Source organism: Phoca vitulina, unplaced genomic scaffold, assembly GCF_004348235.1.
Source record: "Phoca vitulina isolate PV1807 unplaced genomic scaffold, GSC_HSeal_1.0 scaffold6, whole genome shotgun sequence".
Classification (NCBI taxonomy): Eukaryota; Metazoa; Chordata; class Mammalia; order Carnivora; family Phocidae; genus Phoca; species Phoca vitulina.
In genome coordinates this window covers 62,755,078-62,773,035 of record NW_022589709.1, presented here as the reverse complement: position 1 = coordinate 62,773,035, position 17,958 = coordinate 62,755,078, and the positions used below count along the sequence as shown (strand labels likewise).

The 17,958-nt window shown below is 37.2% G+C and overlaps 1 protein-coding gene across 4 annotated transcripts in view; it reads right to left on the bottom strand.

Moving 5' to 3' along the window:
- Positions 1–236: 236 nt before the first annotated feature.
- ERCC8 (ERCC excision repair 8, CSA ubiquitin ligase complex subunit) overlaps positions 237–17,958 on the bottom strand; it is a 60,601-nt gene continuing 42,879 nt past the window's right edge. For 2 of the 4 annotated variants that reach the window (XM_032404369.1, XM_032404370.1), the window contains exons 10-12: positions 16,358–16,555; positions 11,667–11,747; positions 237–4,922 (exon numbers count right to left, since the gene is read on the bottom strand). In XM_032404369.1, the coding sequence (XP_032260260.1) occupies positions 4,854–4,922; positions 11,667–11,747; positions 16,358–16,555 (348 nt within the window). In that variant the 3' untranslated portion in view covers positions 237–4,853. The remainder of the gene's footprint in view (positions 4,923–11,666; positions 11,748–16,357; positions 16,556–17,958) is intronic. The other 2 variants (XM_032404371.1, XM_032404372.1) reach the window with 2 other exon arrangements.

The window sequence follows — 17,958 nt, the reverse complement described above, 5'->3', positions numbered from 1 at the left end:
ATCATTTCTTCTGCCAGAGGAAAAGAAGATTTTTCTTTTTTTAAAGATTTTATTTATTTATTTGACAGAGAGAGACACAGTGAGAGAGGGAACACAAGCAAGGGGAGTGGGAGAGGGAGAAGCAGGCTTCCCGCAGAGCAGGGAGCCCGATGCGGGGCTCGATCCCAGGACCCTGAGATCATGACCTGAGCCGAGGGCAGACGTTTAACGACTGAGCCACCCAAGCGCCCCGAAAAGAAGATATTTAATAACTACAGATATCACCCAAATACATCACCTAAGGAAAACAGGTCGTTGACAATCTTTGCTATTATACATGTGGTCCTGAACAGGGGACTGGCTAAAGAAATTGTGGTACATTCTCAAGATGTAGTATTGAGCAGTTAATAAAAAGAATGACTTAGTGTGTTCAGTTTTGTACCTGGGGTTTGTTCTAAGACACGAAGACAGAGAAATGATTGTCATGAAGAAGAAAGTTTATACCCACAGACCCCCAGAACCAGGAGGCAGGCACACCATGCCATGCAGGGCTACATGGCGAAGGCCCATGGCTAGTCAGGAGGCAGAGAGGGAGGACAGAGCACAGCCCAGAGCCTTTGCTGGGGTTTTGTGGCAAGGAATGGATGAAGCAGGTACGTACACTGAATAAATTTAGGATTGGATAGTTTGAATAATTTTGGTGGTCTCTGGGCTATTGGGGTGGTCCCTAGTTGTCTGGGGCCTGGCCTTGTGGTGATTTAGGGCAGTAGGAACACTGCATTGGTGTGATTTTGATCAAACTGAGTTTGATAAAGAAGATGGTTGTGGGTGTGGACTCTGGATTGATTGGTTTGTGTATCAAAGACTCACTCTCAGGGGAGTCATTTGCTAATCTCTGGAAATTAGTCCTGGAATGGGGCAGTGTTGCCAGGATGAAAGCCACAAATGCCAGAGTATCAAGAATACAGAAAATAAGAAAATATAATTAATACAATTGCATCATATCAAGGAAATTTGAGGCAATGCTAGTGGAGAGTATGGCATAAGATGCCATTAGCCAAGAAAATAGATCTGAAATTCTTGGGGTCTCTAACAATATCTTGGTGGAGTTGTATAGTATGTTAAAAGTATGATATATCTATATATCTATGTATCTGTATCTCTCTCTCTATCGCTCTATCTATTTATATCTCAAGGTGGTGGGTCCAGCAGTTATTTTGTTGCAGGGTATGAAATGGTAAGTTAGTAGAGTGTATGTAAAGATTAGTGATACCATGTAGCCGAAAGGAAAAGAATGGTTGTGGTGGTCATGGTGGGAGATCAAAAGAGGCGGAAAAGTCTTGGGAAGTACTTGGTTCTCTCCCCAGTGGGTTGAAGGATTTTTACTGATATGAGGCAGGTGCTTAAGGAGAAAGCAATAATCTCCATTAATATTTAGAATGGAAGATAGTAGTAACCTCTACCAGATTTCCCTATGGGCATGGAAGGGTAGGAGTGTGCCTTTTGGCAGGGAACAAAGACTGTAGCCGGGTCATGGGCTAAGCAGACAGTAAGCTCAGAACCATAATGGGATCCCTACTATCAAAGGAAGAAAAGCAAAAATGTCCTGTGTCTAATTTGTGCCTTAGGAGAGCCAGCCCATAGGCACCCATGGGCTCACCTCCTAACAGTGAGGTCTTAGACTGGGGCAATGTTATCTAGGATGTGGAACTGGGGTATCCTTTCTAAAAGCGTACCCACTTGAGGTGATGTGGGTCTCAGCATTTGCAACAATGGCTTATTTAGAGGGTTTGGGTCTCCAGATTGTAAGTTAAGGAAATCACACAGAACAATGGTAATAAGACCAACAGTCAACAGAAAGGTATGTGGCTATACCTCACAGGGTTGTTTTTGTTTTTTGTTTTTTGTTTTTTTTTGGTTGAAGTTTAGGCTCAAATGAGTCCTATATTAGATGAACAGCTGTCTGATCTATGGACAGTCTGGATAATGGGTCCCAAAAGAGTATGCACCCTTGATATGGCCTCCAGCCCTTCTGGGATAGGGGAATGATAAACAATTTATAAAGACAGGGAAAAACATTATAAAAAGGGCCTCATAAATAATGAATGTTTATATACATGGCAGCAAGACACTTCTCCCTTTAAATACAGGAAAGGGCAATGGAAAAGTTTTCTAAGTTGGTGTGAGGTGTAATTTGGCCAAAGGTCCTTGAATTAAGAGAGAATAAGGCCTGGAGCAAGACAGAGACCCTTCACGGGTCCATTTACCTGAACGGAACTCGAAAAGGAGTTATTTGAGAAGGCCACTATATCTATCAATTAAACCAGCTATTTGGGACTTAATACGGACACGGAAGTTCGATTGAATACCTTTTCCAAAAGACTAGCATTGTGTATTTTGATAAGTAAAATGTGTGTCTTGCTTATTATAAGTAATGTCTATAACTCTGAAAGTAATATGATGGAGTGTCCAGGCAAGGCATTGTATTGTGACCTTAATATAGATGGAGATGTGTAATTTTGACTTAGATTTTGGGTATCTGTGAGGAAAGAGAGTCCCAGAGTTTGCTTGTTTGTTTCTCCCTGAAAGGGACAATTTTTAGGCAATGGCCCAACAGTTATAATTAATGTAAAGATGAAGCTACTTATTGGCCAGGGCATTGAGTACTAAGATGACTGCATGAAGTTTGGCCAAGTGTGTTGTTTCTTGGGTCCTGTCCTTTATTAGGGACATCTTGGCTAAGAGATGGGAAGCAGCAACATTCCACTGAGTTCCATCATGTTTTGTGGCTCGCAGTGCCATTTGCATAGTCTAGGTACTCCCTTGCTGTTCATTCAGTTAATCCCAAGTGTCTTCCCAGGCAGCCAAGTGATTTAGGGGAGGGGTGACATCCTCCAGCACCATGCCATCTGGCAAAGGACTGAGGATAGAGAGAGCCACCTCCTCCTACAGGTGGAATATACCAGAGAGCCCAGATTTGGCTCTATCCTACCTTAAGGAGGCCTTGGTAGTTATACTGAGTTTCTGGTGGGCTGTTCTCATGACTTAAAGCTTAATACGCTGCTGGGTATGAAAGGTCACAGGCTCAGGGTCTGTGAGAGCCTCTATTTTCCAGAGAGTTGGAAATCTTTAAGGCTTTCTGAGAGCTGGTCTTTACTTTCAACAGTTTAAGTCACCCCCAAGCATAACCTGAGGAGTAGGATTAAAGCCTCCCAGATGCGGACCGACCCAAAGAGGGGCTGTGATTCACTACCTGAGCTGTCCCCCTTTTCCCTCCCCTTCCCCCTTCGCAGGTAAAATCGGCTTCCTCTCTGCCTAAAGCAGGGCTAAAAAGATCACCAATCCCGAGACTTGTCACATGGAAGCTACAGCAGCGCAGGCACACGGATCCAGAGCTTGAAAAACAGATGCTCTTGGTTCACAAGTCCACAACACATACTTGGTTAATAATGTGGATTGTTGCATACGTGGTTAATACTGTGGATTATTGGATGGGGAGGGAGGTGCTGATGTGGGAGGAGAGGAATTTCCATGATAACAACAGCAAGCCAAACATCCCGTTATGTAAAATTATGTCAAAAAAAGATGCATGGAAGAATGGCCACCAAAATGATAACAGTAGTTACCTTAGGGTGGTATGATTCCAGGTGACCATTATATTCTTTTGTAAGTTTTAATGTTGTCTGAATGATTTAGAATCAGCATGTATATTTATATAACTAGAAAGAAGCAATATAGTTATTTGCAGCTTAGAGGAGGACTTCTTTTTAAATAAAAAAAGATTCCAATTTCAGTAGCATTCTCAAAGATCATAAGCATCCTCACTGAGGAGTGGGGGGGAAGCGACAGTATAATGGTCAGTGCTTAAGAAAATCAAGTATAGTAAATATATGTTAAACATTTGCCCAGAAAGGTCTGATATGAGGCCTACCACACACAAAAACTCAACGACTATACACTTGTTATTCAAGCTACAAAAACCTCTTTTCCTAGTCTCCTGCTGATAAGAATCAGAAAGAAAGGGAGTAAGATTAGCTTCATGATAATCACTTGTGGGTTATTATACAAGAAAAGTAGACAATAAAATAGAAATTTTGTGACAACATTTCATGTTGGGCCAGATTTCCTGCCAGGGCATTTTCTGCTTTAATGACTGAAACAGGACTTGGTCACATCTTAACAAGATTCACAGAAGGGAGGTTCAAGCACGAGTGCAAGCTACCATCTGACACATAAAAATAAAGAAAACATGGGATTTCCCCCAAGTTAAAACCTTCTGTGATACACACTTTTTGGACTGAGTCCAAAAATATTTAATTAAAGCTAGACAATGGTTGGCTAAATGAAATCATTGCAAAAACTGAATGCATGAATAAAAAAGAATTTAAAAATTGGATGCTAACTTTTCAACTATCATTTTTAATATGATTGTCCTCAGTAAAAGCATCATTGAAAGTGAAAATGAACAAGGTGATGGTACAGCCAGTAGGAGAAAGTCAGTGCTGATAACCTTTACTTGCTCATCCTCTGAGACTGCATCTTACAGTTCACACAATGTGCTCAGGGTCTCACACGGGGGCCAGGGGTTGCCAGGATCTGTCTCAATAGAGAGAGTACTGTAACAATAGGGGATGCCCCAGGCTACAGCAACTGGGATCAAGGAGATACTTTTGATTAAATAAACTATATAAAAGTCTGCTTCAGGATTTCATGCAAATCCTACCCTCATTTTAAAACATGGGTGAAAAAAATCACCCAAATTCAGGGTTAATTTAGCTGTCATCACATAGTTAGGAAGAAAACAATAACAACAAAAAACAGTCCCATTTTAAAAGTTTCATCAGTAGAGACACAAAGGTACTCAGGATTGAGAATCATCCTTCCTCATCACTGCTGCTCCATGCGTCTTCAAATGCTGGGTTTAACTGTGATTTGGTTGTAGTCTAAAAAAGGGAGAAAAAAGGAAAATTTGATTGTTTTACCTCATAATTTTAGGTTCACAACATAGTTATGAAATCTATCAAATGAAGAGCAATTACAATATTTTGAAAGTAACAATAAAATTGTTAATTCAAAACAAAAAATGTAACAAACACTCCACATACAATGTAAGGCAATGTAACTTCATTTTAAATAGACAAGCCAGAATTTATCCAAATTAACTATGTTTCCTTCAAAGTAATTACTTCACAAACACATATATAAATGCATCTACACACACACACACACACACACACACACACACACTGATCAGCTATTGCTTATGGCATTTCTGCAACTCTTTGGAATTATCTGGAGAAGGCTGCACATTAACATCCATGTGGCTAAGACTGGACTCAGGTCTATAATCTGACCTGACAGCCCAAAATATTAATGTTGGCAATTTTTTATTATTTGGATGGACCTGACTATAAATACGCAAATATCCATATATGGGGAATAAGGTGTTCATCAAACGGAGTAACACCATTTTTGGTCCAAAAACTAATGTGAGTTATTAAGTAGTGAGGTTTATTTATTTTTTCATCGCTGGTAAAGCAGTTCCCAAGTACATGAAAAAATATGTCAAAAATGGTAATATGTTTGTCATTAGCTCAAAGGTTTTCCAGGGAGATTTCTTTGAAAGATAATATGCACCTGGATGGTGTTTATTTAAAACAACAAAACATCACAGTATTCTTACAACTTTAGAGCCCTACATAATAAAAGTAATCAGCAACTAGAGGAATTTTCATTATTTGTGGCATTTCAAATCAATTCACTTTCTGAGGAAACTTTTTGGATGGCTACCTTCTTACTCTCTGGCAAATGACTAAAGGGCTTTAAGACGGTCTCATTGTTTTGAGTATCTGGTCATTCTGAGCCAGGTTCTTATTCTGCAGCTTTTACATCTGCTACAAGTATGTTCAGACCCCAAATCCACCAATGTATTAGCACCAAGACCACTCACATATTACCTTAGATATTGCCTTATACAACATACAGCAATGTTTTATGTTAAGAGGAACCCCTGTGTCTAAGCATGTTTACTGCCTTTTTTTTTTTGATATGATGACTTAGAATCTTAAAATTTAAACAATGATAACAGTAGAGAAAATGTGAATTTCCAGTAAGTTCCCCAATATCACCCAGGATAGTTGGAAAAGGACATATTAATTTAAGTATTCCTTATGGCTATTAAAGCTATAGATCAGAATCTATTACTAAACCTAATGCCCGCTATTGGCACCATTATTAAACTATAATAGTCATGCCTGGTATCATGACTCAGTTGTACAAACAAAAAATATATCTCAAATACTCAGATAAAAAACTATTACCAAACCTCAGCTAATTATTCACTTATTTCTAGCAGCAGTCCACTGATTTGTAATCAATGACTGTACCACACCTAAGTTTGTTTATTTTTTCATCCAAATGTTCACTGTACAGAATTGCTGTTGAATCACTATATGGTACACCTGAAACTAACATAACACTGTATGTTAACTATACTGGAATTAAAAAAAAAAAAAAAAAAGCTGTAATGTCCTTGGGGGTTAGGTGATTCCTCTCCCTTACTCTATCTTACTCTGCCTTAGATATCTCCCAAAAATGTCCCTGAATGTGAATAAGCCACACAAAGGTCATGCCTCCTAATTCCACTATGGAAGCCCAATATGTAACCTATTAAACATTTAAATTTCATTTTAAGACTCAAGAGAGAAGCAAAATTATAATTTATTGTAAATTATTGTTGCTACGGTGAGCAAAGAAACCAAAATAATTATGTGAAAATTGAAATGAAATATTGATAAATTTTGATAAATACTATACTAATACGCAAATACTATAAACTTGACTGTTTATAGTAATAAAGGATAACAATATAAATGCATTATAGTACGATTATTACAGTTATATTTTGTTGCTAAAAAATCACAAATAAAACACACTTGTAATTAAAAGCTACTGTGAGAAGGTTGTATATAGATGTGGTACCCATATTACTGTTTGAGACCCACAGATGAAGTGTAACTACCATCTATCACTTAAGTTTTCTCTATAACATCTCCTCCTAGTAGACATCCTTTCTATGGTTGAACCTCACCAGGTTGCCTGTTCTATTGAGAGACAGTTGTAAATATTATGGAGATAGAGAAGCATGATTTAGAAGGGATCTAGTCCAGGTCCAAATAATGGGAAGGAAGAACAAAACCAACCCCTACATCTACACATATACATCTTGATGTATTCTAAATTCCTTACTGGTAATTACTGGAAAGTCTCCACAGGAGCAAAATAGGGCTGTTTTTGTCAGCAAATGATTACAGCTGACCCTGAACAACAGGGCTTTGAACTATGTGGATCCACTTATACGCAGATTTTTTTTTATAAATACAGTACAGTATTGTAAATTTATTTTCTCTTCCTTATGCTTTTCTTAATAACGTTTTCTTTTCTCTAGCTTACTTTATTGTAAAAATACAGTATATAATACATATACAGAATATACGTTAATTGACTGTTATGTTATGGGTAAGGCTTCCTGTCAATAGTAGGCTATTAGTGGTTAAGTTATGGAGGAATCAAAAGTTACATAAGGATTTTTGATTGCATGGGGGTGGGTGCCAGCATCCCTGTTGTTTAAGGGTCAATTGCACATATCTACCAAGTGGTAAATAAAACAGCTATGTATTGTGTGACTATCAAAATAAAGTAAGACTCTTGGTGAGAGGTCAGATTTAAACTATAATGTAGCTGCCGTACAGATCTCAGAAAGGAAAAAGTGATTAGGAGTTATATAGGCTTGCCTTAACCATGACCAAGTTTTAGGAAAAGAGGGCAAAAGGAAGGCAGAGTCCTCAAAATATAATAAAACAGTCTGCCAATTAAATACATAGATTTATGCTTAAAGACCATAAAACCTGTCCCTATCACCCAGTGCCTTTCAATTTCTTACAGTAGGACTAAATTTCCCCTCTATCTTGGATATCAGAAGAAATACTGCTAAGGGATTATATCTTGGTTGATGGGGAAGTAAATCTCATCTCAAGGGTGGATTTGAAAAGAAACTGAAGAACAATTTTGCTTGATGATTCTGATATTAGGAGATACCATAAACTTGTCCTCAGTCCACAATGGATGTCAGAACAGGGATTCAAACCCAATTACCAGTATGGTTATTATTTAGTTTACCTGAAACTGAAGACTAAGTGAGTGTGTGTGCATGTATGTGCGTGTTTTGTTTTGAAGTGTGTTCCTGCACACTTCTGGGAAATTGCAGCATCACTTATTTGATAGCTGAGATAAAAACACCATTTTGTTTTTTTTTTAAAGATTTTATTTATCTGAGAGAGAGAGGGAGAGCGAGAGAGCGCATGCACAGGGCAGAGGGAGAAGGAGAAGCAGACTCCCTACTGAGCAGGGAGCCTGAAGCAGGGCTCCATCCCAGGAACCCAGGATCATGACCTGAGCTGAAGGCTTAACTGACAGTCATCCAGGTGCCCCTAAAAACACTTTTAAATATGAGTTAAATAGTAAATATACATGTAAGGAGTAGGGTCTGGTGCAGACAGACTTCTCTCGGATCTATACCATGATCACATTCATGTTCTACCTACATTCAAAGGAATATTCCAAACTAAAGTTTTGTGAAAATAATTTTAGCCCATACCATTTTATGAGAATGATGGCTATCTTAAAGCGTATAAACAGTATATTTTAAAAGATAAGGCTTTATAGCTCTAAAACTTAAATATAAAGCTAACTTGTTTTTTGTGCATCTCTATTTGCTTTTCTACTTGTTCAGTTTAGTTTCCCACATGCAAAAATTCTTCTAGATGAGGAAACTATCACTATAACTACATTGTATAAATAAAACATCAGTCACAGACTATCTTTATAAATTAAGCAATTTAGTTTTCTTCTAATATCCTTTCTCCATATGTAAGTCATAGATTTATTTTTATTGTTTTCATTTTGTAAGTGATTGTTATACTTGTTAACATAGCCTCGAGTGGTCTTTTCTATTTTTTGTTTTTTGGGGTTTTTTCATAGTGTTTTAACTTAAATTTATTGCAGACAGTAATTCCTAAAAGGCAGGAAGCAGTAATTAAATAATGCAAAATAAATGCCTGAGCCAAAGTATTTGACCATACTAAGCTTTCTACAGAAGGGGCGCATGGGTGGCTCAGTCGTTAAGCGTCTGCCTTCGGCTCAGGTCATGATCCCAGGGTCCTGGGATCCAGCCCCACATGGGGCTCCCTGCTTTGCGGGAAGCCTGCTTCTTCCTCTCCCACTCCCCCTGCTTGTGTTCCCTCTCTCACTGTGTTTTTCTCTGTCAAATAAATAAATAAAATCTTAAAAAAAAAAAAAAAATTCAGTCATTTAAAGCAGCTGTACACCAAAACTAATCAAAGCCATAATAAACTAGATTTGTGATGAAATCTGAAAATATTCATACAGCAGTTGGCCAGCTGCTTGAAGATTTACCATTATGTGTTTTCTCTATTTTATTTGGATTAGGGCCAAAAGAAAATAAGTCACAGGCTATACCCTGCAGTAAGCCACAGCAGTTGCAAATCTAGGCATGAAATAGATTTTGCCAATAGCTGCTAAATGGTATCAACCACCCCCATAAAAACTCATTTCCATGTGGTTTTGGACAGTCATTTTCTCACAAAGGAACTAAATATGTGAAAAATATTTTTAGAATTTTAAACTTGCTCTACCAATACTTTTCATCTCCATTGAAGATGCTTTGTTTTTATACCAAGACTTGAGTAAGATTAACTCAAGGTGTTTCTAACTGCATTATTTATATTTCCAATTTAAAAAAAAATTATATACATAAATATTGGTTTTTAGACATTTGACTTTTTATATCCTAGAAATTAAGATAAATAGGGATGATTAACAGTGGTTAGTAAAATAATCTTTGGTGGGGGTCGCCTGGGTGGCTCAGTCATTAAGTGTCTGCCTTCGGCTCAGGTCATGATCCCAGGGTCCTGGGATCCAGCCCTCCATCGGGCTCCCTGCTCAGTGGGAAGCCTGCTTCTCCCTCTCCCACTCCTCCTGCTTGTGTTCCCTCTCTCACTGTCTCTCTCTCTGTCAAATAAATAAATACAATCTTAAAAAAAAAATCTTTGGTGAGAAAGATAGCACCTTTAGACAGTGTAACATAGAAGTAAAAATATACAGAGGCCACTACTTAAGACCAGGGGGTATGTCTTATTCATCTTTATTTACCACATTTTTAAGGGTCTTTATTCCCATGGCCATTGGTTATATTTGTATCAATTTATGTCTAAGATAGATACTAACGGGTGCTTGGGTGGCTCAGTTGGTTAAGTGGCTGCCTTCGGCTCAGGTCATAATCCCAGGCTCCTGGGATTGAGTCCCACATCGGGCTCCTTTCTCAGTGGGGAGTCTGCTTCTCCCTCTCCTTCATGCTCTCTCTCTCTCAAATAAATAAATAAAATCTTAAAAAAAAAAAAAAAAGTAAGACAGACACTAACAGACTGCTGATAGAGGAGTATAAATTGGTAAAATTCAAGTGTGTAAATAAAAAACCTTAAAAATGTCATACATGATAACTCAAGAGATAAAATCTACTTCTAGGAATCTATCCAAATAAGCAATCAGAAATATAAACAATTTATGGGGCGTCTGGGTGGCTCAGTCATTAAGCGTCTACCTTTGGCTCAGGTCATGATCCCAGGGTCCTGGGATCGAGCCCTGCATCGGGCTCCCTGCTCCATGGGAAGCCTGCTTCTCCCTCTCCCACTCCCCCTGCTTGTGTTCCCTCTCTCACTGTGTCTCTCTCTGTCAAATAAATAAATAAAATAAAATAAAAAAAGAAATATAAACAATTTATAAACAGTTACCTTGATTTGTTTATAGTGATCAAAAGAAATCTCTCCGAATAGGTAAATATTTAAGTAAATTGTGATATATAAATGACAGCGTGCTATGTTATTAAAAACAAATTTACAAATAGTTATTAATGACAGGGAAGAAGGTTTATTATTAAGTTAGTAAAGTAGGATGCCAAGTTGTGTGTCCAAGCATATTAACTGTGTTTAAACAACCATATATGCATAGGAAAAAGCAAGAATGAAGTAAATGAAAGTGTTAATAGTAATTCAACTTTAGAAATTTAAGTTGTTCTTTCATATTTTTCTGGATTTTCCAAAAGTGTTATAACAGGCAAACTATTTTCACAATCTGAAAATAGCCAGACATGCTTTAAAAGTCTCTCTCATGAGGCGCCTGGGTGGCTCAGATGGTTAACCGTCTGCCTTCAGCGCAAGTCATGATCTCCAGGTCCTGGGATAGGGCCCTGCATCAGGCTCCCTGCTCAGTGGGGAGTCTGCTTCTCCCTCTCCCTCCCCCGACCCCCGCTCATGCTCTCTCTATCAAATGAATAAATATAATCTTAAAGTCTCTCTCATGTGAAATAAATTAATAAAACTTTTTTTTTTTTTAAGATTTTATTTATTTATTTGACAGAGAAGAGACACGCGAGAGGGAACACAAGCAGGGGGAGTGGGAGAGGAAGCCCAATGTGGGGCTCGATCCCAGGACCCTGGGATCATGACCTGAGCCTAAGGCAGATGCTTAACGACTGAGCCACCCAGGCGCCTCTAAAACTATTTTCTTTGCGATTTAAAAGTCACTGTATAATTTGTGTAAATAATATTTACCTCATCATCATCAGGAACTGGTTCAGATAAGGATGGTACCCAAGCAAGTATATTGCAGTCTCTGCTACCACTATAAAGTTCCTATAACACAGAAAATAAAGATATGATCATGGGTCAGTTTAAAGCTGGTGCCAATCTGAAATGAATACATCATTTAAAGACTAATTTTTAGGTTAGATCAGTTAGATTAATTCTATTTCTACTCTCCAAGGAAACCGAGCTGATGTCTTTTGTTTCCTTAGGATGCAGTAAAGCTTTGTTTTATATTTTAAAATATCATTAGGATATTAGGATTAAAATATCTGATATTGTCAGAGCTTGCTAACCTGAAAATTTTACAAAAAGATTGAACAACCTAGTGGTTTTTTATCAATCATAGTATCCATTTATCGCCAAGTGTCAGAGTAGAAAAAGAAAAAAAAAAGATGGAATCAAGAGTCTGTCCTTCTCTGTCAATAACTGAGTTTTAAGAAAGACATCAATAATAAAACCTTATGAGTTCTAGCTAAAATAGGCCAGAACTTCACAAAAAATATTATTTAGCTCACAGCTGCCTAACTGGTTGTTATTCAACAGAAGAGCTTTTAGATCCATATGCTATGCTTAGTCAGAAGTTTATTTAATAAGGGGAAGCTTGGGCTGATGCGCAGTCTATGTCAACATCTTTATGAATATGCTGTTTACACATAGCTGAACAATGTTCATTTCCATCCCCCAAAAAACTCAAGGAATATGTTATATTGTCTAGTACTAAAAACATTCCTATGAAGCAGTGAAATAGATACTCTCATATAAAGAAGGTATAAATTGGTATAATCTATGCAGAATAGAATCTCAATACATGTCAAAAGTTTTTGTATGCGTTTCTGAGAAGTCATGCCAAAGACATGTATGAAATTCAAGGATATCAGCAGTATTATATTTAAAATAACAAAATATGGAAATAATTGTCCAAAAGTAGGGTAATGATTTATATATAAATTTATGTTGCATTCATAGTATGGGATGTCATATAATCATTAAATTTGTTTTTTAAGAGTGTTTAATGACATGGGGAAATACTCAATGTCAAGAGAAAAGAGAAGGATATGAACCACAGAGTCATCCTGTGAAGGAAAAAAGCAAGATGTAAAACACAAGGCCAAATTAAAAAAAAAAAGAAAAAGCTATGTAAAGGAAAAAGGTCTAAAAAGAAAAAACAGCAAAACGATAAGCAGCTGTAAAACTATGAATGACTAAGTGGTTTTTTCCCACACAAATTTATTTCTGTATTTCTACACAAACATTTTATTTTTCAACATGTTCAACATGGGCTTGAAGTCACAACCCTGAGATGAAGACCTGAGCTGAGATGAAGAGTCAGACGCTTAACCGACTGAGCCACCCAGGCACCCCCAAACATTTCTAATAGTGAAGTTTTTTCCTGCTCTGCTATGCAATTATTTATTTTCAATACTGTTCATCTCAAAAAGTTTTTTTTTTTTTTTAAAGATTTTATTTATTTCCTTGACAGAGAGAGACACAGCGAGAGAGGGAACACAAGCAGGGGGAGTGGGAGAGGGAGAAGCAGGCTTCCCGCCGAGCAGGGAGCCCGATGTGAGGCTCGATCCCAGGACCCTGAGATCATGACCTGAGCCGAAGGCAGACGCTTAACGACTGAGCCACCCAGGCGCCCTCATCTCAAAAAGTTTGAAGTATGGTACAATTAGTATTTTTCTAAAAAAAAATAAAGGTTCTAGATAAAGGGAAATTAAGATTATAAAGTTATTCATAGGAAATATAGATGTAAAAATATTTTTTTAGTATTTTATTTATTTATTTGACAGAGATATAGCGAGAGAGGGAACACAAGCAGAGGGAGTGGGAGAGGGAGAAGCAGGCTTCCCACTGAGCAGAGAGCCCGATGTGGGGCTTGATCCCAGGACCCTGGGATCATGACCTGAGCCGAAGGAAGACGCTTAATGACTGAGCCACCCACGTGCCCCTAGATGTAAAAATATTAAAGTAAATTTGATTTAGTTATACATTATCAGACTTCCTGAAGGGAACAAAATTCTACAGACTGTATTGTTTAACCTTGAATATATAGTTACACTAACTGTGGATGATGCAAAGATATTTTCAAATGTTCAGTGCCCTTGAACAATTTAATTTCCCGAGAATATAAACACACACACACACACACACACACACACACACCTCCAAGATAACTTGGTCAGATAAGCTTACAAGGCAATTTGTGGTTAAGTACTGCCACACTGATGGAGACAAAGGAAATTCTGTAGATATTCAAGAAAGCTTACAAGAGACAGCACTTAAATTAGAATGACTAATAAGGACTTCAGGTAAATGGAGGGATTTGAATTGAGTGTTAAAGTTTTTGGGATAAGTTTAGGTGTTCACTTGGGAAATTAGACTAAGTTGACAACATGAGTCCTATCACTCATGAATGTTTAGTGTATTATTTCCTTTGAACAAGGACACTCTCATACAATTACAGTGCATCTAACAAAATCAAAAAATTCACAATGATCTATTACTGCCAGCTAATTCTTAGACTCCATTCAAGTTTCACCAATTGTCTGAATAAATGTCCTTTATAGCAAAAGGGTCCAGATTAAAATCATATGCTACAATTAGTTGTCATGTCTCCTAACTTTCCTTCAATTTGGAACTGTTCTTTAGTCTGCACTTGGCCCTCCTGACCTTGACAGTTTTGAAGATAAACACCAGTTATTTTGTAGAATGCCCTTCAAATTTTTTGTTTCCTCGTGATTAAATTGAGGTGATGCATCTTTGCCAGGGCTATCACTGAAGGAATACTATGTAATTGGGATGTTACCTTTGATCATTTGATTAAGGTGATGTATGCCAGGCTTCTTCAAGGTAAAATTACACATTTTACCTTTGTAATTAATATTTTATAGGGAGGTACTTTGGGACTATGTAAATATCCCACTCCTCATTAGACTTCCAATTTATTAGTTTACTTACTTATACCTGAATGGATTCATGGACCCTTATTTAGTCAATGTGTTATAACCCAGTATTATCATTATTTATTTCGATGTTAGGTATATCTTGTTAGATTTTTATAGTTATGATAGAAGTACTATAAACATCAATTTGTTTTCAGATTGTAAATTCTGTGTAATATATAATTTGAAAAAGGGTTCTACTGCATGCAAAGTACTACCCTATTTCGCTTTTGAGACTTAGAATTATTTTCCTTCTCAAAAATCATAATGGATATAATGGGATAAGAGCCGGAAGCTGTCTGATGTAGTGCAGTGATTCAAATCTGCATATGTAGCACCTAGAGAAATGGGATTAGTCAGGAGGCAACTGGCCTAGGTTTCTGGCTGTGACCGGCTTGTCTCAGCTATTCCAAGGGCTGGGGGGAACCAGTATCTTGGCACACTTTTAATCTATTCTAGGCACATGTGTTAGGAATTCTGATTTGGTAGAAAGCAATAATTTATAGTCAGGATATCTGGTTTAAAATCTTGGCTGTGTCTTTGAGTGACTCTGCATAAGAAAAGAGGTACAGTATTCCAAGAATTTCTTTGAATAGATAACCATACACTGTGAATAACTACTTGCAGGTTTGAGGCAAGGCAAAGTGGTGTTTTAGTCTTCTTCTCCCAGAAGTAATACTAAAAATACTTAACAACTAGTACATCAGGATACTGACCAATCAGCAGACATAATAGCCATAGAGTGGGAGCAGGATCCTGACGGTCCCTCTTAGGTGCTAGGTTAAGGTGTAAACTACGAGGCCTCAGGAAAGGGGGTAAAGCTAGAGGTCTCTTAGGGGGCTTGGTGCAATAGCTATTTAACAAACAATAAAATATGTATTTGAATATTTTAATAATGGCTATTGCCATACAGATGTGTGGTGGCTGAAAAATAAGCACTGTATATCTTACTGTAGTATCAGACACAAATTAAGTAATTAGCATTAATGAATAAATGATTAACAACTTTACCAGGTGATGAAGTCCTTCCTAGCTCTAATAATCCATAGTTTTCATCCTATCAGTATTTTAACGCTCATGAGCCTCATTTTCTTTACCTACAAAATACAGAAAATACCAACAGTCTTGCTATATTAGAGACTCATTTAAAGGCATACATGAGGTAATTTGTGCCAATATTCTCTGAAAAATATAATCTGCTCTGTTGGTAAGATGAAAGAGAAAGGTCAGGATGTTAAAAAACAAAAGCCATATTTAAGAAATCGTGTAAGCTGCATCAACTCAAAAGTAAATGATTAGCCACTGACAAGAAATAAAGAAGAAATAAAATCTGAGACAGACTCACACATAGATAAATGAAGATACAAAAACTGTATTTTGAGATTAGACACAGTATTCCATCTTTTCCCAAAAGATTGATTGCAAGACATTATTTTAATTTACTAGAGATTTCATCTGGTAAATAAGTGGAGCCCAAATGCAGAAGAAAGAATTTATCTCAGTCAAGTTGCACAGTATTATATTGATTCCTACAAATATCCTATACTATCTAAAACTGTATCCTGTATAATCCTCTATTAAAGAAACCCTAGCTTAAATGTGGATTACAAGTGTAATTCCTCAGAATGAAATCACAATTTATTCTTTTGTATACAACTAGTCTGGCAAGCTAGCTACCTGAACATTTTAAATTCCCTTAAGGATCATTCTTACCTGGAAATTAGACCGGAATACACAGCAGTCAACACTTTTATAATGTCCCTTAAGCATAGTTATCTGTTCTCCTGAGTAAATTGTATAAAGAGCAATGGTGCTACCATATGGTACAAAAACAAACTCTGTACTGCAGCCATAGGAGACTGTGAATTTCAATCCTTTTCTGCTGTCATTACAAACTTTTCCATAGTTGACCTGCAGGATGTAAAATAATGTTACTCATTTCTTAAATCTGAATTAAAAAGACAACAAAGACTAGAAGAAATATTTACTTAAAATATTATAACATACTATGGAAAGGGCTGTAATAAACCTAAAGAAAATGATCAAGGTCTTAACAGAAAGAAACAAGGGCCAACGACATAAATAATATATTTCACATAAGAGGAAAATACAAATAGTAAAAAAAAATCCACAAAAGCAAATGTTTACATTTAACCAGGCTAGAAATAAAATGCAAATTAAGGCAACCTTAAATAATCATTTTAGACCATTTAGCAAAAAATGTCAAGAAACCTTGAGACAGTGAATACTGTTACAAGTGAGGTAACGTGTTGGTGGCACTGTAACTTGGTCATTGCTTCTAAAAGGCCAAATGATTTATTATGCAACAAAATACAAAGATGTTCTTTTTTGGGGGGGAGGGAATAATTCTTTTTATTTTAAAACATTTTTAATTGTGGGGCGCCTGGGTGGCTCAGTCGTTAAGCGCCTGCCTTCGGCTCAGGTCATGATCCCAGGGTCCTGGGATCGAGCCCCACATAGGGCTCCCTGCTCTGCGGGAAGCCTACTTCTCCCTCTCCTGCTCTCCCTGCTTGTGTTCCCTCTCTCGCTGTGTCTTTCTCTGTCAAATAAATAAATAAAATCTTAAAATAAAATAAAACATTTTTAATTGTGGCAAAATAGACACAGCATAAAATTTGCCATCTTAACTGTATTTAAGTGTACAGTTAGTGACATTACATTCACATTGTTGTGCAACCTTCATCATCCTCAATCTCCAGAACTCTTTTCATCCTGCAGAACTGAAACTTTGTACCCATTACACAAGAAAGTTATTCTTACTCCTTGACCTGGGAATTTAGCTTACGGAAATAATTAAACAGCAAAAAGCTATATGCCCAGAGGAATTCAATGCAGCATTATCTAGAATGGCAAAATAACTAAAAATATATGTAAATCCCTCCCTGATGAACATGGATGCAAAAATTCTCACCAAAATACTAGCCAATAGGATCCAACAGTACATTAAAAGGATTATTCACCACGACCAAGTGGGATTTATCCCTGGGCTGCAAGGTTGGTTCAACATCTGCAAATCAATCAACGTGATACAATACATTAACAAAAGAAAGAACAAGAATCATATGATCCTCTCAATAGATGCAGAAAAAGCATTTGACAAAGTACAGCATCCTTTCTTGATCAAAACTCTTCAGAGTATAGGGATAGAGGGTACATACCTCAATATCATAAAAGCCATCTATGAAAAACCTACAGCGAATATCATTCTCAATGGGGAAAAACTGAGAGCTTTCCCCCTAAGGTCAGGAACGCGGCAGGGATGTCCACTATCACCACTGCTATTCAACATAGTA